Source organism: Euprymna scolopes, chromosome 4 (assembly GCF_053919585.1).
Source record: "Euprymna scolopes isolate OS-2025 chromosome 4, ASM5391958v1, whole genome shotgun sequence".
NCBI classification, from domain to species: Eukaryota; Metazoa; Mollusca; class Cephalopoda; order Sepiida; family Sepiolidae; genus Euprymna; species Euprymna scolopes.
In genome coordinates, this window is record NC_136485.1 from 97,451,303 (window position 1) to 97,473,999 (window position 22,697).

General features: G+C 40.5%; 1 protein-coding gene across 2 annotated transcripts in view; it reads right to left on the reverse strand.

Annotated features, from left to right (window-relative positions):
* The window catches only part of LOC145269054 (voltage-gated potassium channel subunit beta-2-like), a 1,304,007-nt gene that overhangs the window by 384,390 nt on the left and 896,920 nt on the right, over positions 1-22,697 (reverse strand). For both annotated transcript variants that reach the window (XM_080124659.1, XM_080124661.1), the window contains one exon: positions 7,468-7,547. In XM_080124659.1, the coding sequence (XP_079980785.1) occupies positions 7,468-7,547 (80 nt within the window). The remainder of the gene's footprint in view (positions 1-7,467; positions 7,548-22,697) is intronic.

Here is a 22,697-nt window from a genome sequence, read left to right on the forward strand (position 1 = left end):
CCAAAACGAACTTCTGCAACTTTAGCTTTTCTCTCCCCGAATCCGACTTTTCTCTTCTACAAATACAACTTCTCTGCTCGCAATCTAACTTCAGAATGCCTTCCTTCCCCAAATCACTCCTCTTTTATCTCCAATCAGGAGCATCTCATTTGCATACCTCGTGGTCACCCTGTAGGCATATAAAGAAACAAGGCAGCCATTTTTGTTTCTTTCTTCTTCATTATGAACACGAGGTAAGCCACACAAAAACGCGGTCGGTCGTTCTTGTTTCTTTTTTCTTCATTTACACCACACGCCCCCCCTGATCTTCGAGATCAATAGGATACTTCGTAATCCTCCATCCAAGCAGGCCGCCTCCTCTCACGTCGAGGCCTCTGGGGGACAACTTCTCGGGGGTTAACGTTTTCAGGTTCATTACAACGCAGGCCTAAGTCAGGTCGAGCAGCATCATTTGCTTCTCGGTGGCCCTCGATTTCCCCTTCTTCACTGCCCTCACTGCATACCGGCAATGTCACACGACGCAGGTCTAAGATATGCTGGGGAACGCCATTCACCATCACATTGTTCTTCGATTGCAATCCTGTTACGACCCCTCTTTTCCAACGAGTGGTACACTGTGCATTGGGGGGTTTCACCCACACCTCTTCACCTACTTTGATAGTGGCTTCTTCACTCTCAATTCCTGCTGTTTTGTTGCACGGATGCCGCCACTTATATGTGAAAACGGCCCTATGAGGCACAGTTGTCTCATCTTGTTTGGTCTTTGGCGAGATGTTATACCAAAACACCGCCTCTATGGGTGATACGTGCTTTTTTCCGCAGCGGCTTTAATGGTGCGATGATTCCTCTCCACTATTCCGTTGCCACTCGGCCGATACGCTGCTCTGAAAAATTGCCTTACTCCCCACTTATCGCACACCCCTTTAAAGGCTTCTGATCGGAAAGCGGGGCCATTGTCCATTAAGAGTTCCTCAACCGGCCCTCTCTCCAAAAATATCTCCTCGATGACCCCTCCGATCGCCCATGCAGCTTCTGCCCTGATCTCTCTCCAGATGGCAAACCTTCCCGGTCCACAGTCGACCATCGACAGATACAATTTGTGGCGATAGTGTGTCACATCAATGGCCAATCGCTTCCAGTCCTCCACAACGTGTAGCTCTCCTGCTTCGTGTCTGGATGGTCTAGGGTCAATTGATTGGCACTCTCGACAGTTCTCCACCACCTCCCTAACCTCCTCCTCGGTGGTCTCCGGGTAAACCTCTCTGGCTAGGAATAACGTTCGTTCTCGACCAAAGTGGTGCATTTCGTGTGACTCTTTGACTTCTTCCCCTGCACAGCATACCGAGGAGACCTCCTTTCCCTCCTGCAGCCAGGCCTTCTTCACGCGTGTCATCGAATCCGCCTTGTTTTTTTCTGACGGGACCAACACAACAGATACTCTCAACTGGAATTCCGCTATCAGGTCGGTGAGAGCTCCGAGTCTGTGCTTGATCAGCATTTCCGCAGCACCCCTGGTCTTAACTCTCTTATCGCCAGTTACTGCCGACCGAATCCACGATGCTACCGTTGCCGAATCGGTTTTGACTTCAATTATTTTCAATCCCCATTTCAGGGCCAGATTGATTCCTTTTATAGCGGCATCTAGTTCTGCTACGTTGATATGGGAGAAGTCGTTGTTTTTTCTTAGCCACGCCGCATCCTCCACAGTTACACCTCCTATCTCTAGTACGACGCCCAACGCCAGGTTACTGGCATCGCACCAAACCACACCCGCATCTTCGCTGCTGACATACCATTTCCCTTTCACTGGGTCCTCATTCCTCACTCTCGCAATGACTTCTTGCAGCATGTTCATGACCTCCTTCGTCACACGGCCCTCCCAGCCATCAGTGCCTGTTTGTCGTTTAATAAAGCTGCATGCTATCCTGAGCCAGCCAGCGATAGGATAGTGCCCGACCAGCCTCCCGCAGACTGAGAAGAGTTCTCGCCTCGTCAGCTCAGATCCGACTTCGGGTATTGTATTCCCTCGTTCGAAGACAAGGCTTTCTTTTCCATCTCGCCTTAGTTTCAACCCCAGCACCGCTCCTCCATCTAGGGCCTCCGCCGGTTTTGCAGTTAACCCATACTTCTCAACATGGCTTCTTACTTTCTCTGCTGTCACCTCTGCCTCCTCCACCAGGATGTCGTCAATGTATGAACTAGTGGCCTCCTCCACTGTACAGTCTTTGCTCAGCACTGTCTTCAGCACGGCAGTCATAATTTTTGGGGCTGAACTCAGCCCAAAGCCTAACCTCGTCAGACAATACACCTGCCCCTTGTACCGGACCAGTTGGTACTGCCAGAGTTTTTCATCTATATGGATCTGCAGATATGCCGATTTCAGATCGACAATCTTAGTGGCCCGCCCCATTCTTCTCCATTTCCTCATGACCTCCTCACATACGTCGATCCCCGTTCCAGTGTGGCAGGCTACGTGTCTGTTCAATTCCCTAAAATCCAGCACGGGCCTAATCTTGTTTTTGGTAGGCTGAACAACCGCCAGTAGTGGCAACACTCCTTTTTCTTCCCCTGTCCACGGTTTCAGAATTCCTTCTTTTATCCACCTCTCCACTTCTTCCCGAATCCTTTTCTTATTTCTCCTCGCAGGGTGTTTTCGTAGCAGCCCACCTTATTCTGTAGTTCTAGGGGCCCGGAGATCCATTTCCATTCCACCGTCCACCTCACGCCATCAAACTTCGCCAGGAAATCTTTGTCCTCAATGCAGCAAACCTCCGGTTTTGGGGTTCTGACGGTTCTATCACCTTCCACTCCTGCCATCCCCACTGCGCCGAGACGTCCAAACATCACTTGGCCCCCTCTTAACGTAGCGCCCCCCAGTCGGTTAATTGCACTCATACCTATAATCACGTCGACACCACCGACCAGATGATTCAACACTAGGGCTTGCAGTCCAATGGGCACCCCTTGCACCATTACTTCCGCTGTCGTCTCTCCTAGGCATTTCACATCCCTGCCATCCACGGTCCTAATAATCCTGGTTCCGCTCCATGGCCTCGCGACATTCCTCGCTAACAACGTTGTAGTGCAGCCTGTGTCGACAAGGGCTATGGCTCTCTTCCCATTGACTACCACCGGTAACCGAGGCAATGTTCCATCATGCGCCATTTCCACACAGAAGGAGTAACCACTGGCGCAATAGCTCCCCTTCACTCGTTTCCCTGGTCCCATGCAGCAACACAATAGCGGCTAATATGCCCCACTTGTCCACATTGGTAGCACGTGATCCCCGGTCTCGGCTCTTTGCAGTCCTTGATCAGATGAGGACCCTGGCACCGGAAACACTTGATGGCAGGTCTCCCCTCCTGTCGCCTCGCTGGCTGCCTCTCATTCAAGTGAGGCCTCATGCACATATTTCCACTCACAGCTGCAGCCACGATTGGGCTTTTAACATTTTTCACTAGGACTCTGGCGTGGACCAAGAGATCGTCCACTTCCATAGAATGGATCCCTGTGATTCTCTGCATGTTCGCAGAGATTTCCTCTGGGAAGCCGTTCACTAGGTACATCTTTACCGTCATCTCCAGGCTCCTCCCCACGTAACCAACCAACCCTGCCAGTCTCCTGATCTCTGCCGCAAAGACGTCAACGGACTTGCCAGTCCACCTCAAACTTGACAGCTTGCCAAGTGCTTCAAATGGGCCCTCAGCGAAGGCCAATTTCAGCCTTTGCTCCACTAAGGCAAGGTCTTCCTTGTCTTCATCTCGCATCTGCTGGTAAATCGTGAGGGCTTCCCCTCTAAGTATAGCGGCAGCAGGGTGACCACATCTTCTATCTTTTGCAGCTTCGCCACCATTTTTAATTTCTCCAGCCACTTAATCAGGTCACCCCCCCCCCAGTAAAGGGTCTCAACATCTGAGTGCTCAGTCTCCACTCAGCCATGTTAATTTGCTTGATGTGCTGAAATAGCTTGTCGTTTGCGTGACACTGCTGTCCGAACTTTCACTTTCTGGTTACCACTTGACGCGTCTTCTCTCCACTCCAAAACGAACTTCTGCAACTTTAGCTTTTCTCTCCCCGAATCCGACTTTTCTCTTCTACAAATACAACTTCTCTGCTCGCAATCTAACTTCAGAATGCCTTCCTTCCCCAAATCACTCCTCTTTTATCTCCAATCAGGAGCATCTCATTTGCATACCTCGTGGTCACCCTGTAGGCATATAAAGAAACAGGGCAGCCATTTTTGTTTATTTCTTTTTCATTATGAACACGAGGTAAGCCACACAAAAACGCGGTCGGTCGTTCTTGTTTCTTTTTTCTTCATTTACACCACAAATGCTAAGAGAAAAGCCACACAAATATTTTCAGAATAAATGATAATAAAAAATCATACACACCAGACCTTTCTCTCATAAACAGACATCTTTTACCTACACACACCAATAATACAATAATCTATAACACACTAAACAAACTAAAAATTCCTATCGTACAAACCACATCACTAACCATAAGACATATATTAAAAACCACGAAACATCTCTATAATAAACCAGTTTCCGATGGAGGTATATACACTATTCCTTGCCATAATTGCCATCATAAATACGTTGGTGAAACTCAGCGTAAATTTGAAAAAAGGCTCAATGAACACAAAAGAGATATAAAAAATAGCAATTCTTTAAGTGCATTATTCTCTCATTCATTGCAACATAACCACACTTTTGACTTTAAACAAGCAAAAGTAGTTAAATTTATTTCAAATAAACTGCGCCGGAGACTTCTTGAATCTGCGCTTATCGCAATTTCAAGCACTATTAAACAACGTGGAGGTTTCTATAACATAGCGCCATTAATAAGTAAACTATTATTAAAAGAACATTATTTAACTGTGGACACAGGTTAACTTTCTCACATCATTCAAACACCCCCTGTAATAATTAACACATAATCTTAATCAATAAATTACATAAAAAACACTCATTTCATTTCTGTTACAAACTTATATTTGAATTTCAACAGATATATCTTTTTTTTTTCCCCCCAATAAGAATATAAACTTGCGTTCATAGTTTTAAAATTACATTAACGACTATATGACGTCACTAAAATTTCCTTCTCTTTAACAGCGCCATCCCTCCCCCTCCTTTTTGAATTTCCAACATCATTTTTCCGTTTCTCTGAAATAGAACTGCGTCACACTGTGCACGTGAAACATTTTCAAATATTTTGTACTGGTATATTTTTTGGTTTCTTAATCTCATTCATCCAGAGGAAGTCTCGAAATAAAAACGAAACGTTGATGAACACATAATACGGTTTGTTCCTTTTTATTTTCTCTATTTTGTCGGAATACTATTTCCATTATTTTCATCATATATATATATATATATATATATATATATATATATATACACACACACAACAATTAATTATACATTATATACACAATTTCTAGATGAAACAATGGAGAATATTGCTTCTCTGTTCATTTTTGATTCTAGTAAACTTTTTTTTAAAGTGGTCATCGTAAAAGTGTAGAGTGATTTGGAAAATCTGACTCTGAACCATAATTGTTATGTTTGTCAAGGTGTCTTCTGCGGGATTTAGAAGAGATTCAGTATAAATTCTGAATAATGCTGAGAAGTGAACAAAATCTTTATGAAGGCACTTGTTTTAATCGTAAGAATATAAAGAAACAATTTTTTTTCTTGATCACAATTTCGTTGAAGACATGAAATGTGTAATAACAGTTATCAGTACTAACAATTCATATGAAAAGTGGTCTTGTTGTATGTATCAAGGTTTCTTAGTTAATTTAATTAACCTGAAATAGAAAATACTTAACAAGCATAAATAGTGTATAATGATTAACTAGACTGAGCCTGAGTACAAAAATACACATTTATTAAATAATCTGACAAATGTGAAGGACATATAACATTTCACAATGACAAACAACACAAATATTTGTTAAATCACCACCCGGGTGGTATCTTTATCTTAGACGGGGAATAAGTGTTCTTTACTATGCAAGGTGGAACGGTTTTTCTCAGTTTTGTAGGTTGTGTCTACCATGTAAAGTAGGATTAGAGGCTAGGATAGCGTCACCTTACAATCCCCTACATGGGGTTTACCACACGATGAGAGAAGTGTGCTTTTGCCTCCTGTTTTCTGGGTCTCACAAGCCAAGTGGAAATCACTCACTAATGTCTTAACAACCGGTGCTCTTCATTATTCCCCTACAGCCCCATTAAGAAACTACTTCTCAGAAACAAATAAATTATTGAGTTTTAGCATTTTTTAAATAAATTATTTTATAAAGAATGCAAACTTTCACATTTAAATAAAAAAAAACTGGAAGTTTGGTAAAATTGAAGTTAAGGCAAATGTGATATGGGAGCAAGAGAAACACATTTTTTTTCTTTTTATTTCTTTTTATTTTGATCACTGAACAAACCCTTTCCTCAGAATGCACATGCTTTTAAAAACCCAAACCGGAAACAGTTCAGACAGGATCAACCCCACAACCCCTCCTGACCCGATATGACTACATCCTATCCCTTCTCTCTCTGTTTCTTTACACCCTCTTTCTTCCCGAAGGTAACAAGAGAGAAAGAGAAACTAATTCAAGGTATGTTTTAGCATGTAAACCAAGCACATGGGGAAAAGAATACAAGGAAAATTCCTTTGATACACAGACAGCGAAAATAAAAGGGGGCTAGTGTCCTCCTCGATCGCACTGTGATCGAATCAATGGTATAAATTGCTTATGTACCATGCGCTTGAACTAAGCCATAGGGCTGGAATGGATAGAGAAAGGCGAAGTGAATGCAGACTTGATCATCTTGCACAGTGTTGGAATACCAAAACTCTTCTGTTGTGCACAAAAGAAGAGATTATCTTGCATGAGATAAAAGACCCAATATTCTATGGAGAACTATTTATCGAAGGAGAGCCTGCAGAAATATTTACCAGAAAGGTAAACAAGGTTAATTCTACTTAAGGAGACATGAAGTTACTGATCTCCCAATCTGCTACAGATTGTCGACAAAAGATAGAGACAATACCACTAAAAAGGACATGAGCAAGAAATGCGAACTTATATCCAAAATACATTGTTGCCTATTAATTTTTCAATTCAATGTGCAGATTTTTATCGATGTTTTAGCAACTTTATTTTCTGCAACATTTTGTGTGAGGAACAAAAACCAAACAGACCCCTAAGAATTCTGATCAAAAATAAATCTCTTCTGATGTCTTCCAGAAGGTTTGTATTCACTTTGGCTAGAGGGTAGGGAGATCACAGGTAGATTGTGTCGTCTAATATAGTAATAACCAAATTATACTAATCCAACATCAGTAGAAACCAAACTTTTATTCTTGCACTAAATTCACTTTTTGAAGAACTAAATGCAATTTAGTGGAAGGAGAGGGGTGGGCGACAAAAGGCAAGTATTGACTCCTTACTTTCCTCCACCATACACTTCAGCCGTATCAAAGAAGTTGATGCCGCTCTCATAGGCCAAAGTCAGCATATCCTCTGCGACCTGGAAAGAGAAAAGAAAAGCAAAAATGAGTTCAATCAATTCATTTCAATTAAATCAATTTGCTTTATACATTTTTGGAAAGAATTACTTACTCGAGTTAAATATAGCAAAAGTGTTGAAAATGTTAAGAATAAATGTAATGGATTCAGAAATAATTGTACACAAATGAATTTACAAAGATATTTTTGGAGTTTTTCTTAGAGAATTTGTAACATTTTCTTTCAATGAGAGTTTTAAATAAGAGATACCCCCCCCAAAAAAAACACACAATAAAAAAGGTAATTTTATTACTAGGTGGTTTTCAACAATAGCATCACAGGAAAATATCAAAGGCAAATTAAAACCACTAAAAAAAACAAGATTCACCTTAGGTAAGTCTAGTGCTATCGAAGTAACAAACCAAAAAATCTACAATATCTTATATTTACAAAAATTATTATATAGAAGTGACCTTCACAAAAACATATTTCATATAATTGATTTTCATGTATTTGTTTTTATATAGGATATTTGGTCCAGGTAAATATTACTTATGCTGAAATAAAATGTTATTTTTGAAAATCCTATCCTTATGAAATATGACAGACCGAAGCAGAAGACCCAGATGCTGAAACACTGTGATGATGACAAAACCAATAGTAAATAAATTATATGGTAGTTGTTGTTGAAAAGGTCCAATATTTTAGAATATTCATAACTTACTCAACAGTATCACAAGTACGGAGGTTCTCTAAGAACATACTTTTTAATTCAGATCAAAGTATCAGCATTGTGTCTGGAAACAATTCCTTGAATGATTGGATCAATAAATTTAATTTTGTTTGCAAAGAATACACATTTATTATTCCTGCTGCTTTCATTCTCTTTTATTTAAAAGTAAGTTATGCTCACACAGGTGTTTTCACTGACTTGAACGTCATCTATTTAGTAGATGACTCCTGGTGTTCCTGACAAAATTTGTGTAATTCCGTCGTAAAAAACCCTAGAGCCTAAACTTATTCCAAATGGTAGACGTGTACCCCACTCCTCTCCCACAATGTCCAGTAAGTGACGTCACCAAATTCTACCGTTCTGAGTCCTGGTTGGTCACTCGATATCTAGTGGTCACTCTAGCGAAGTCCTTGGATGTTGAAAGGTCTTGTCTGACGAATCACCAATCCAGCACTGGTCACCAAAGCCTCTATCACTGGGGAACAAAGGTCATTTCAAGCCAAAAGAACAAAGAATAACACTCTGACGACAGTTTTTTTGGGGGGATAAAGTAACAATAATTATTCATTAAAAAAAATTATACACTCTCTGTAGAGTCGAAGAAAATGAAGGGAGGAAGCGCCCACGTGTCTGCGCGTCATGCCTTACCTTGGAACGCTCCTACGGTGTGCGTACGTACTTTAAGAGTACTTTAGTGTGTGTGTGATTTTTTGGGACTTGCTCGTCTGCTGACTTTACAGGACTTTCTTTTCTGCTGATTCTACAGGACCTGCCCTTCTGCAGAACTTGGAACAAAACTTCAAGCCTTTTCTTTCTTTTCACACGTAGTCGCCTAAAAAGGTAGAATCCGACTTACTTGTGAAACGGCTTTACTCTCATTCTTCACGTCTTAATGTAGGCTCTAAATATTATTATATGGTACTCTTGGGTAAAGTCTGGTCGATTTTCGAGTTTAGTGGTTCAAGGATCAGTCTTTTGATGGCATGGAGTCGACGGATGAGCAGAGCCAGACGATTTTCAAGTTTAGTGAAGTCAACCCCAAGCCAATCTCTTAAAGGCGTGAACTTTGGTGAAGAGCTGAAGTTACTGAAGCTCCTCATGCACTGGCTTATATTGAGAACCAAGAGGGCTATAACTCTGCCCACCTCAATAAAATCCACTGCATAACTCTTGATAATACATTATCGTTAATATTCTCCAATTCCCAGTACATACCCCGATTTTGCAAGACCATGAGTGATCTACGGGGTTTTAAGTCAACACCCTTTCTTCTTTTTCATCTATTTTTTTGTCTCTATCTGGATGGGATATTCCTTCTTCCTTTTTTGTTTGGTTCCCAAAATCACAGTTCTTCTTTATCACAGCTTCAACCATGGAAAAATGGATTATTGGCAGAATCTAGGTAATTCAATTATTATCGCCATGGATGTGTGTGGCTCTTCCAGTTTTTGATAAACAACACTTAATACTTGAGAAAATTCGCCAATAAGTTTGTTTGTTTTTTGCCTATATTGGTATTTGAATAACAACATGCTATTGATTACCCCTGTGACCAATTTCAGTCAAGTGCCTAATGTTCTTTGGACACGGTTCTCTGACAAGCCCACCCTCGATGAGAAAGATGTTTATTTCACAAATCCTTGGAAAAGTTAATTTTTTATCAAATCAAGTAAGTTTTTTTTTGTCCAGAATTTTCAAAGGTTTTCTTAAAAAAACAAAACAACAACCCCCCCCCCAGAATATTTCTTATCAATTCTTTTTTCCAATTTCTCCAAGCATTTAACACTGTTTCAACTTTTTCTTTTTTCTCTTTTTTTCTCATTTTCGTTTTTCACCATCCCCGTGACATCAATCTTTTTTAATCTGTCAACTGTGTCACAGACGCTTATAGCCATGTCTCCCAAATGAAAGTGATTAGCTTCTGTGAATACTCAATATTCATGCAACACAATTTTGTTGAATCCAATGTTGTTGTCCAGTTTACTAAATCGAGTTCAGGTCTGAAGAAGGCAATGTGAAATGTCCAGGCTTAAATTTTTCATTAAGTCAACACAAATTCTCATTTTAACATTTTTTTTTAGAACTGCTACAATAGGAGTGCACCTCCTAGACTTTTTTTTTTTTATAAGAATCTTGGAGTTATAATGGAAAAAGGTTGAACAGTTAAAGTGATTTGGCAAGGAAACAATTCAGTTGTCGCTTGTTGAAGTTGGATAAGCTGAAAAAATAGGTACAGAAAACTTGGTCTTTTATCTGTTTTATTGTAGGAGAATTTTTCCTAAAGAACCGGTCTGGTATCAATCTGAAGTTGACTATTTTGCTGGAAATATTATTTTGCAAATCAATTGTGGTTTGAGTTGTCCCCCTTTGCAAATTGGCTGTTTGGAGAAATGGAAAACTAGATGACTCTGGTTGATAGTCAATTTGCATAAGTGGAGAAATGGGCAGCATATAAACGATACTTTTTTTTAAGCAGGGGTGAAGAGCGCAGAGACTGAAACGATGGTTGGAAGAAGTGACGGTGAATTCTTTTTGTGACGGTGAATTATTTTTGGACGTTGAAGAGCTCAACCTTTTGGAAGGAACAGCTGTGTCTTATATATCTTTTTTTTTTAATTTTTTTTTTTTTCTACTTCACTACAAGCTATTTCAGCGGGAACTATGGAAGCAAAGAGGATCAGCAGTGAAATGCTTAAGACGTTCTCTGGAGAGGGAGATGTTATAACCTGGCTGACCAAGGTTAAACTTGTCGCTAAGTTGCGGGACATCGCGGATGTAGCCAGCTTGATACCGCTGTATCTTGATGGTGATGCTCTGGCCCTATATCTGGAGATGCGGGAGGAGGATCGACTGTCTGTTGACGCCATTGAGGAAAAGTTGAAGGAAGCATTTACCGAAGGACCGTTTGTGGCATATGGCAAACTAAGCCGTATGGTGTGGACAGGAGAGCCTGTCGATGTTTACACCAACAATATCAGGAGGTTGACGGGACTAGCAGGATTCAATGAAGGAAGCCGTCGACAGATGGTTAAGATGGCTTTTATCAATGGCTTCCCGGACCATATTTCTATAGCTCTGCAGCAACTGCCCGGTGTAAATACTATGGAGGTGGCGGAGTTGATTACACAGGCTAGGGTGCTGGCCAGGAAAAAAGAGAGTGAGCAGGGAATCGTAGCTGTCGCTCAACGAAGCAAACTGCAGTAGGAAATTGTGAAGGAGGAAAAGCAGAGAGGACTGTGGCAGAGGCCCAGGTTCTCTGGAAGATGCTACTGATGCCAAGGCCCCCATATGGCGAGGGAGTGCAGGGAGCCAAAGCCAGAAGTCACATGTTACCACTGTGGGGAAGTTGGCCACATCAGCAGATTCTGTCCCCAGGGAAACGAACAGGGAGAAGCCACTGCGCCGGTGGCTACCCCACTTATTCAATGAAGGCGCTTCAGGATATGTCATCACAAGTAGAGGTGACCCTAAATGGACGAAGTGCAAAAGCCCTTGTCGACACGGGCTGTACTTCAACAATTGTCACCAAAGACATGGTTAACACATGCAATGGAACCAGCAGCATTACGGCAGTTGACGGCAGAAAGGTGAAGTGCAATGGCACAAGTATCGTTCGGTTGATGGTACGTGGGATGTCACTAACAATCCAGGTGATTGTTATTAACAAAATTGCTAGGGATGGATGCAATGATGCAATTGCTCGACTAGGGGGCGTTACAGTATATAGGAACTCTGTGAGATTTGGAGGACATCAAGGGGCTGCAGGTGTGCAATTCGAAAAAGGTGTCACAGGAACGGCCGGGTCAGACAAAAGTTGCACGATAGACGACCAAGATTTCTCTGCACACTTTGATGGTGAGAAATGGACAGTCAAGTGGACATGGAAGGGAGAACCTCCCATACTGAACAACAGAGTGGAATGCTACGAGCATACGTTGTGAGGAGGCACAAGAGGTGAATTTGAGAAGGAGGTGGACCGATGGATCTCAGAGGGGATTTTAAGACCATGGACGGAGAAGGTGGAAGGTGTGCTGCCGTTAATGTCGGTTGCTCAGCCCACAAAACAAAAAGTTCGGCCAGTACTGGACTTCAGGGAGCTGAACGTACACGTTGCCTGTCACACGGGAGGCGATGTGATGGACGTGTGCAAAGAGACCATGCGAGAGTGAAGGCAGATTCAGAAGGCTGCGACGATTGTGGATTTAAAATCTGCATACTTACAGATCCACATTTCACAGGAATTCTGGAAATACCAGCTGGTCAGATACAAGGGCCGAACATACTGCCTGACTAGGTTGGGTTTTGGCCTGAATTCTGCACCAAAAATCATGGCAGTGATCCTCAGAACGGTGCTAAGCAAGGAGGATGCAGTCAGAAGAGCCACCAGTTCCTACATTGATGATATTTTGGTGGATGAGACGGTAACAACTGCGTAGGACGTAGTAAAACACCTCAACAGCTTTGGGCTAATTGCAAAACGCCCGGATCGTTGGAGGGAGGAGCTGTGTTAGGGCTCCAACTAAGAAAGGACCAGAAAGGACGGTTAGTGTTCCAGAGGGGAAATGAGATCCCGGAGGTGTCGGAAAAATTGAGCAGGCGAGAACTGTTCTCAATATGCGGAAGACTGGTGGGCCATTACCCTATTGCAGGATGGCTACGGACTGCATGTAGTTATATCAAAAGGCTAGCTAGTGGAGCGAAGTGGGAGAATGGAGTTGATAAAGAGACTGGACATTATGAGAGAGATTATTGAAGAGGTGAAGAGGGAGGATCCAGTGAGAGGTGTTTGGCATGTACCCAACAGTGCAGAAGGTGTTGTGTGGTGTGATGCAAGCTGTATAGCTGTGGGGGTCACCTTGGAGATAGGTGGTGTTACTGCAGAAGATGCTGCTTGGTTGCGGAAGAAGGACGACGTGGCTCACATAAATGTGGCGGAACTGGATGCGGTTATGAAGGGCATCAACTTAGCCTTGAAATGGGGGCTACAGAATGTTGAGGTGAGGACTGACTCAGCCACTGTGTTCTCTTGGATCCAGTCCGAAGCTACAGGAGAAAGGAGGGTGAAGACGAAAGGCGCTGCCGAGATGCTAGTAAAGCGTCGATTGATGATGTTAAGAGAGCTGATTAGGGAATTTGATCTTCAACTTAGGGTCACTATCGTTCCTTCAGCAAAGAACAGAGCAGATGTGATGACGAGGGGGCGGAAGACCTGGCTAAAGGCGCCGAATGAGGCGGCTGTTGCAATATGTTGTTTGAATGAAGACACTCTGAAGGATTTGCATGACATGCACCATTTTGGAGTGGATAGAACCTTGTTCTTGGCCAGGAAGGTGGACCCCAGAATCACAAAGGAGGCCGTTAGGACAGTGGTTGAGAGATGCAGCCGGTGTCAATCAATCGACCCTGCGCCGAGTAGACACAAAGCTGGTGAGGTTCAGGTGGCAGAGAATTGGAGCAGGTTGGCGATAGACGTAACGCACTATCGACAGAGGCCGTATCTGTCAATGGTCGACTGTGGACCAGGAAGAGTATCCATTTGGAGGGAAATCAAGGCGGAAAATGCAGGTAAAATTGCAAAGGTCTTGGAAGAGGTGTTTTTGGAGAGGGGTCCAGTGACGGAAGTGCTAATGGACAATGGAACTGCCTTTCGCTCAGCTACCATGGAGAATGTGTTGGATAAGTGGGGAGTGCGGCGCTATTTCAGGGCTGCATATAGACCAGGCGGAAACGGAATTGTGGAGCGGCATCACAGGACCATTAAGGCTATAGCTGAAAGGGGCCAGATTTCGCCGCCAGAAGCTGTCTTCTGGTATAATATGGCTCCAAAGTCAGGGCAAAAAGTGGAGTCAGTGCCGCAGAGGGCAGTCTTCAAGTACGAGTGGCGACATCCCCGAACTGCACAGGTACCCGCGGAGGAAGGCAAGAAGCGAGTGACTGTGTGAGTGGGAGAGGAAGTGTGGATCAAACCGCCTGATGCTTGCTGTACCACACGCTGGGGGAGGGGCATTGTGACAAGTGTCCAGTCCCCGAACAATGTATCTATCGACGGCATTCCTCGACACATCCTTGATGTGCAGCCGGTAGTGGTGTCATCAGAGGAAGACAGCGACGTCGAGCCAAGTTCACGAAGAGGCGCCGCGGAGATCGCAGCGAGAGAGACGGCCGCCATGTTGGTCGAGTGACTACGTGATGGGTTGACATGTGATGATCGTGTAGATCAAGGGGGCGTGTGGTTTGAGTTGTCCCCCTTTGCAAATTGGCTGTTTGGAGAAATGGAAAACTAGATGGCTCTGGTTGATAGTCAATTTGCATAAGTGGAGAAATGGGCAGCATATAAACGGTACTTTTTTTTAAGCAGGGAAGAGCGCAGAGAGTGAAACGACAGTTGGAAGAAGTGACGGTGAATTCTTTTTGTGACGGTGAATTATTTTTGGACGTTGAAGACCTCAACCTTTTGGAAGGAACAGCTGTGTCTTATATATATATTTTTTTAATTTCTTTTTTTTTCTACTTCACTACATCAATCGTTTCTTTTTGTTTACTTCTTTTAATATTTTTCCCAATGAAGTGATTTTCTTCCTCTGCAACTTTCGTTACTGATTCAGTTTTATAATTTTCTCATGTATTACACGTTTGTATTTTGCATGAATCGCCCGGCAGTTATCTATGCTGTGTGAAGTAAAATATCTACAGTGTATACATTTTTTTGTTCAGTTATTTTATTTTTATTCTGAAATTTGTTGTTTACACGATTCACTTGTGCATCTGGTCCATGTGCAGAGGATATAATCTGTGATTGTTGCTTAGAGGTTTCATGTTCTTTAGAAATTTTTTAGAATTTATCTAAGATTGAAATTTTATCCACTAAAAATATTCCCTTGGAATATCATTTTCACCCAAACAACTTGATTCCTAATCTGTTACTTGTCCAAAATTACAACTTTTTGCAATCTGACATAGAACAATTATATAGGATTCCTTATTTTCAGGTTCCTGTTTTCAAAGGTGGAATATGATTCCTATGCTTTGTGTTTCACTGACAAAGAATTCCTCAAATTTTGTATTACTTCTCGAAAATCATTTCTGTTATCCTGTGAATCAAAATGCAACCTTTCAAAAATATTAAAACACCCCTCACCAATTAGAGAAAGAAAACAGAAATCTGATATTCGCAATCAACATCAATTTGACAATTGACTTGCCACAGAATAATTTTTTAAATTTTGGTTAAATTTCCTCCAATTGCTCACAACATTCCCTGATAAAAATATTTGTGCTGGGGAAGGGGTATATTGGTATTGAAATTTCTTTGAGCCATGATTTGAATAAAATTTTAAAACAAAATAAACTATTTCTGCAAAAAATTCTTTTATTTATTCTTCACTTATGTGATGGCAACAGCTGAAGTAATTCTCTTTTATTTATTTGTACTTTTACAGTTCAATATTAATAAATCTTAATTGTTATATTTCAGCATTTTTGAGATAGGAAGTGTTGTATTATTTGGATTCTCATCTTGAGTGTCATTTTTACAACGTTTCGGTCGATATAACTCCTGATCTTCTTCAAGTATATCTTGTCAAACTCGTTAAACTTTCTGTTGAACTCAGGAATCTGTATGGAATTTCAAATGGAACACTTTACTTAATTTATGGGAGTACCATACTCTTGTTTCAGCAGTCATGGTTGGATAGAGATTCTAAGTAATTCACAATTGTATTTTTGTCATCTGCACTGAAGATTGCAAGAACCTGTGGTGCAGTGGTTAGAGTACTTGGAAAAATTCAGTTGTAAAAGTGACCTTCTCCTGAAGATTGAAGATTTAATTCTATGGTATAGACGACCAAAAATACAATCATCTATCCAGTCATGACTGGTGGAACGAGAACATGTTATCCCGTGAATTAAATAAATTGTTCTGTTCGAAATTCTGTGCGGGTTCAAGAATTTGACAGAAAGGTACACGAGTTAGACAAGATACACCTGAAGAAGGTCAGAAGTTACGTCAATGAAAACGTTGTGAAAATCACACTCAAGATGTGAACAGTAGTCCGATTAATCTAAATAATATGAATAATCAATCCTCATCTCAAAAATTCAGAAATGTGATGGGAATTATTTGGATTATTCAGGGATTACTTCGACTTATCTTTCTACCAAATATGCAAATGGAATAGCCCACATTCCCTAGTGAACACGATTCTCACCTGTGATGTTATTTTAATTTTGGCTGATGTAACTTCCAGCCAGTGCCGTGTTTAGGAACATTGCGGCCCCCACCCTCACAGAATGTGCTCTGTGTCCCCTACCGTCCCTACCAACACAATTCATCTTGCGCACCCCTCCCCTTCAACATACTGAACCCACAATGAATGGTACTTTAAACAGCTCTTGAAAGAACGCAGATATTTCGTAATCATGAAAAAAAAAACGAAGAAATCAAAGAATTAATGTTTTTGCAGCTAACCTTTTTAAAACCATTAGCTACTTTTTAGTATTTCGCAGCTATTTTTATAGCCATTTAGGGGTGTTTGGGCTCTCAATCTCCTACCAGTTTTTTAAAGGGATTTTCAAAAAGTTTCAACCCAAATTTTAAAACTATTTTGCTATAGAAAGTTTGATATACTGTCCAAAATTAGAGTTCAGGAGTTTATTTCAAAAAGTGTTGGTATGGGGGGGGGGGGAACGAATTAAATCAAAACAACATTAAAAGTAACCAAGTCATTTTGAAATGTCTCCATCTAGGAGAAAGTCATTAAACACTAAAAAGCCTCTACATCCCCAGATAGATACAAACTTGATAACTCATTAAAAAATGCGTGAATTCTTTTGTTGTTAATTTATCTCATACTATTAGCGTGTTATCTGGTTAAAGTATTTCACTTAAAAGATAATTAATAAATGCGATACTGCTGCATTAGGCGTATCCAAAAAATAGCATTTTTAGCCTCCCTCCCTCAAGTTTAAACGTTTAGAAAAAATATTAAATATGAAATTTTTATTTAATCGTTCCTCTTTATGATGCACTAAAAATAAATATACTTTTCAATCATTTGTTTTAATTAACCAGAAGATTAAATCATGGGGGTCAAAAACAGGCGATTTTTTGGACACGCCTACCGTTGCATGAACCCTTCTGTAATATGATTGTTAGATAATGTGATTATTTCACAAATCAATTAAGAATAAGAATCAAACTAATGTCACAATGTAATGTAGAACGATGGGAAAAAGCAAAAGAAAGAAAAAATATCAGAAATGAAAACTATTCAAAATATATTTGTCGCTTGAAATAAAAATAATTTTACCATTTATTAATAGTAAACATAAAACTCACTTATATGTTAAATAATAAAAAGGTACTTGTAGGAGTAAACAGTTTTTCTTTTTAACAGACGTGTTAATTTGTATTCTCTTGGATAGTAAATCAAGATGCTGAAAAACGTATTTTCAGTCCTCGAAGGAAAGCTACTGTGCACACTCACACATGCATATTTTTAAAGAACAAGAGCTCCCGGCTACATATGTGAAAGATGTTCATTGGTTCATTTACTCAAGTATATTTCTTTCATTTCTCATTGAGTATTTCTTTTTGTGCATGCTGAAGCAACAAATTCAATCGAAAGAAAGTTTTGGTCAGTGTCGAAAAAATTAACAGTAAACTGTTTTAACGAAAATTGAAAATAGAATCAAAGAAAATTTATTTACCTACCATTTTTATATTTAAAATTTCACTTTTCTGGCTTTCACTGTGGCGAACTGCTGCACTAAATTCTCTGTGTCAATTTCTCGGCTTCGTTCATGTTCAATGCTTATAACAGCCAGTCTTTCCTGAGACATTGAGTTCCGAAGAAAGTTTTTAATTAGTTTCAGTTTAGAGAAACTATGTTCACAGGATTTCACTGTAACTGGCAATATAGTTACAATTCTGAGTGCAACAGCTAGATTGGGATATAAATCGACAAGTGTGTGTTTCATTATATAATTTATACATTTAATGGCGGAAAATGTAATGCACTTTTTATTGTCCATGAGATTGACGAAATTAATAATTTCTCTCTCAAGTTTCTCACAGTCAATATCACCTTCTCCAACACCTTTTGCCAAAGCAGCACAACTGGACGGCAACATATCTGATGTTATTGCCGATTTCATGTTACTTTCGCCACACAAAAACCCGTACTTTGTTTTGAAATCGTTCATATTTTTAAAACGTTCCCGGAGACTTTGTGAAATTGTATCTACGAGTGGATAGAAAAATTCTCAGCGAAACACTTCTTCGCTGGTCTGATGATCTGACTAATTTGACGATTCGTAGCTGAAAAGACATATTTTCTTTCTTCTCCTTGGTTCCGGATAAGCACGATCTACTTCAAGTTCATCAGCTAATTTTCTTTTGCTGTCCCTTCAGCTATTGCCACTCCTCCATGTCGATACTGTGAAACAAATGACATGCCAGCCTCGATGTGAGAAATTTGGTCGTCGATGCATATTGAAGGACTTTGTAGCGCTTTGCTTATTATGTTTATTTGAAAAAGTAAGTTATACCATGTAATCAAACAAACCAAGAAACGCCACCTCCTGACTTCAATGACTAAAACTCGACATTCCGTGCTAATAAATTCATCTCGATTATCCAAAGACACTCTTTCTAACTCTTCAATCGCTTCTAAAATTTCTGTTGTCTGAAAACGTAATGATTTTACAGTCTCTACTTTTGCTTCCCATCTTGTCATTGTCATCTTGTTCCATCTCGTGTCAGGAAGGCTTTTAACTGTAAAGTGGGTCACGTGTTTCTTCAGAATAACCCATCGCTTCGTTGACGCGGCAAACAAATTATAGATACGTTGCAGATAGCCAAAGAAAGAAATGGATGTAATTGACAACCTTACAGCATCAGCAATTACTAGATTAAGTCGATGACTGGCGCATGGCATGTATGCAGCTTTTTTATTTACTTCCAAGAAGCGTGCCTATGTTACATGATAAGGGCTGTCCCCTTTTCATGTAAGTATAAAAATACAGAGATTAGTTAAAATGAAAATAAAATAAGAGAAAGCAGAAATCGAACCCTGGACATAAGTTTTAAAGAACAATAGGTTTAAATGGAATGTCCAGTAAATTGTTAATTCTGATGAAATAAATAATAAATAAACTATTCAATTGTTAGAAAGAATGTGGATAATAAAATATGGGGTAAATAAATTAGATATGTAGGTTAAATTCCTTTGTAAAAACATCAAACAAAAAATAGGTTATTGGGAAATCATATGTCGGAAACGTGCAAAGTCGCGCATGTTGAAACACGTGAATTTTGCTCACGTGGCCAGACATGCATGGATGTCTCAATATAGGAAGTGAGAGTTAGTTAGTTAGAGAGACAGTCAGTGAGAAACTCAGAGAGGGTCTGGGAATTCGAACGTCTAGGAAGCGAGACGGTCACTTTGAAACTAAAATGTGAAGCTTTGAATTCTTGATGATGAAAACCACGGCCGGTCGTGAAGAAATAAACCAATCATGTGTTTTGATAAAACGTCGTCTTGTGTTTGTGATTCTTACAAAACGGTAAAGTGAAAATTGTATTATATGTCTATATATCTGTGTTATAAAATCTCATTACATACACGTCTCGACATCTCATATCCACACTAAGACTGTCTGAACACTATCTCCTCACTCTAAGAGCTTCACATAGCAACACATCTATTCACATTGAGAGCTTTCTTCTTCTACACGTCTAAGGAATGAACATTTAATATATAAGAATCGTAATAACATGAACAATCTCTCTAAGTCTCTTACAACAACATCTCATTATCTCTAAGACTCTCTTTTAATGAAACCCCTATATGTAACACCTGCACTCCATGTTTTTTTTTTTTTTTTTTTTGTTAGATCCACTATCGTAACTCTGGCCACGGCAGTCTTCTATGGCAACGCCATATTTGGACAGGAAGTTGATAATGCTGTTAAAAAGGCCTTTTCCAGTTGTATCATACACATCAAGAAACTCAACGAAGTGTTCAAAAATTTCCGCTCCAAATCCTTCTTTAAATGCAACTCCCCGAAAAACAATACTTAGTTGGTCTGGGTGACTGATATCGGGTGTGCAATCTAGTATTATGCTATAATATTTTCATGCAAGAACTTTGGAAATGATTTTGTCCCGTATTGACTTAGCAAGAAGGTCGATAAGTTCGTTCTGAATGCGGTTGCTCAGATAATGATCACTCAGTTCATGACTCCTAGTGCATCTAACATGTTCAGACAAGACAGGGTCAAATTTTGCTATTAGCTCCACTTCCAAGAAAATTTCCATTTCTGGTGTCACCAAACTTTTCATTTGTGCCACGCAGCGCCAAATTTCTCTCAGCCAAAAATTGAATTATATTGAGTAAACGAAATAAAACTGCTCTCCAATATGTCTGCTCTTCCTGAATCAGTTTACTAGATTGTAAGTCAATAAAGTTTTTTTTGTTTTTTTTACATAGGCGTCACCACTTATCAAGGCCGATAGGCCACTCAAGGATAAGGGTTAAAGAGTGAAGTGTAGTCAAAAGGACAATATAGTAATCGATAGTAATGGAAGTTCGGTAAATTTGTTAACTTAAGTGGAACGACTCATCAGAAACTTGTTCACGTTGGACTTGAAGACAACCATATTATAGACAGCTGGAAAGCAGGAAAATGGAAGACAATTCCACAGGCGTGCAGTTCTAAGAAAGAAGCTTTGATCATGGAATCTATGTTTAGGTTTAGGCACAGATAAAGAGTTGGGAAAATTATTGATAATGTTTTCAGTTAGTCTAGTGTTTCTTGTGAAAGTTTGGCGAGGGGGGGCCATAGATTGAAGCTCAGTCGAACACTTTCCATGAAAATAACGATAAAGCAGAGACAAACTTGCAACATCTCTTCTGTGAGATAGAGGTTGCAGCGAAGAGAAAAGGGACATCTCCCACCAGGCCACGAAGTCTATTTTGAACCCTATCAAGGCAGGACAAGTCTTTTCTAGCAGCTCCTGCCCAGATGTGGCAACAGTATTCCATCTTTGGGCGTATCTGGCTCTTATATAGATAGAGAATAGCATCAGCAGTGAGATATCTACTGGATCGATAGAAGGATCCCACCATTTTTCCAGCAGCCTTGGCAACAGATTTGATTTACGTATTCCATTTAAGATCAGGAGTAAAGGTCAAGCCCAGAAGCCTGTCAAAACTTGAGGCCTCCCCAAGACGAGAGCCATTCATTTTAATTGATGCCAGATGGGGATCAGAGCGTTGATGATGTAAAGATAGAAGCTTGGTTTTAGATGCATTAAAAGTAACCAGCCACTCCTTTCCCCATTGTACAACGTGATCAAAATCAGAGGAGAGAGAATCGGAGAGAACTTGGTCGTTTACCGTCTTAGATGTGCTACCATAGATGGTAGTGTCATCAGCAAAAATGTCTACGAATGATGTAAGGATGTGATTTGGAAGATCATTAATGTAGATCAGGAAAAGAGTTGGGCCCAGGATGGACCCCTGAGGGACTCCAGCATTTATACTGCGAGCTTCTGATTTTTGCCCATCGACTACTACTCTTATGAACCTATCAGAGAGAAATGATTTAATAATTGAGAAGACATTTTCAGCTATACCATAGCTGGAGATCTTGTGAAGTAAACCTTTATGCCATACCCTACAAAGGCCTTTGATATGTCGAGAGCAATTGCCCTAGAAAGGTTGCTTCTGTCGAGAGATTCGCTAATCCTATGAGATATAACTGTAAGCACATCTGCTGTAGATCTAGCAGAACGGAAACCATATTGTGTGTCACTAAGAAGGTTATTTTTGCTGAGATGGTTGATTACTTCTCTAATTAACACAGATTCTAGCAACTTACTCATGATGCACAGGACACTTATTGGCCTGTACTGAGAGGGGGATGAACGATCACCTGAATTCTTAAATACAGGGCATACTGATAAGATTTTCCAGGGTGATGGGAAGCAATTTTCCTTAAGACAACGTTTAAACAGTTTTGTAAGTATGGGTGCTAGTTCTGGTTGAAGTTTTTTGAGTACTATAATTGGAATACCGTCAGGGCCGGTTGCTTTACTGGAATCAAGGTTTTTGATTAGCTTGGCAACATCACATACAGATATTTGTATATCACATAGTGTGTTTTCTGATACAGGAGGAAATATTGGGGGTTGGCGGCCTTGGTCGCAAAGGGTAGAATTGGCTGCAAAGTTCTTGGCAAAGAGTTTGGCTTTGTCTGATGCTGACGAGATTAACTCAGGTCCATTGATGATAGATGGGATAGAGCACACGCTTCTGTTCAGGATTCTGTTTGCAATTTGCCAAAATTGGTGGGAACCAAGCCGCTGCTCAGCTACTTTGGACTTGACGGAGTGAGCATACAACTCTCTTGCGTTCTTTATTACTTTCTTACAAT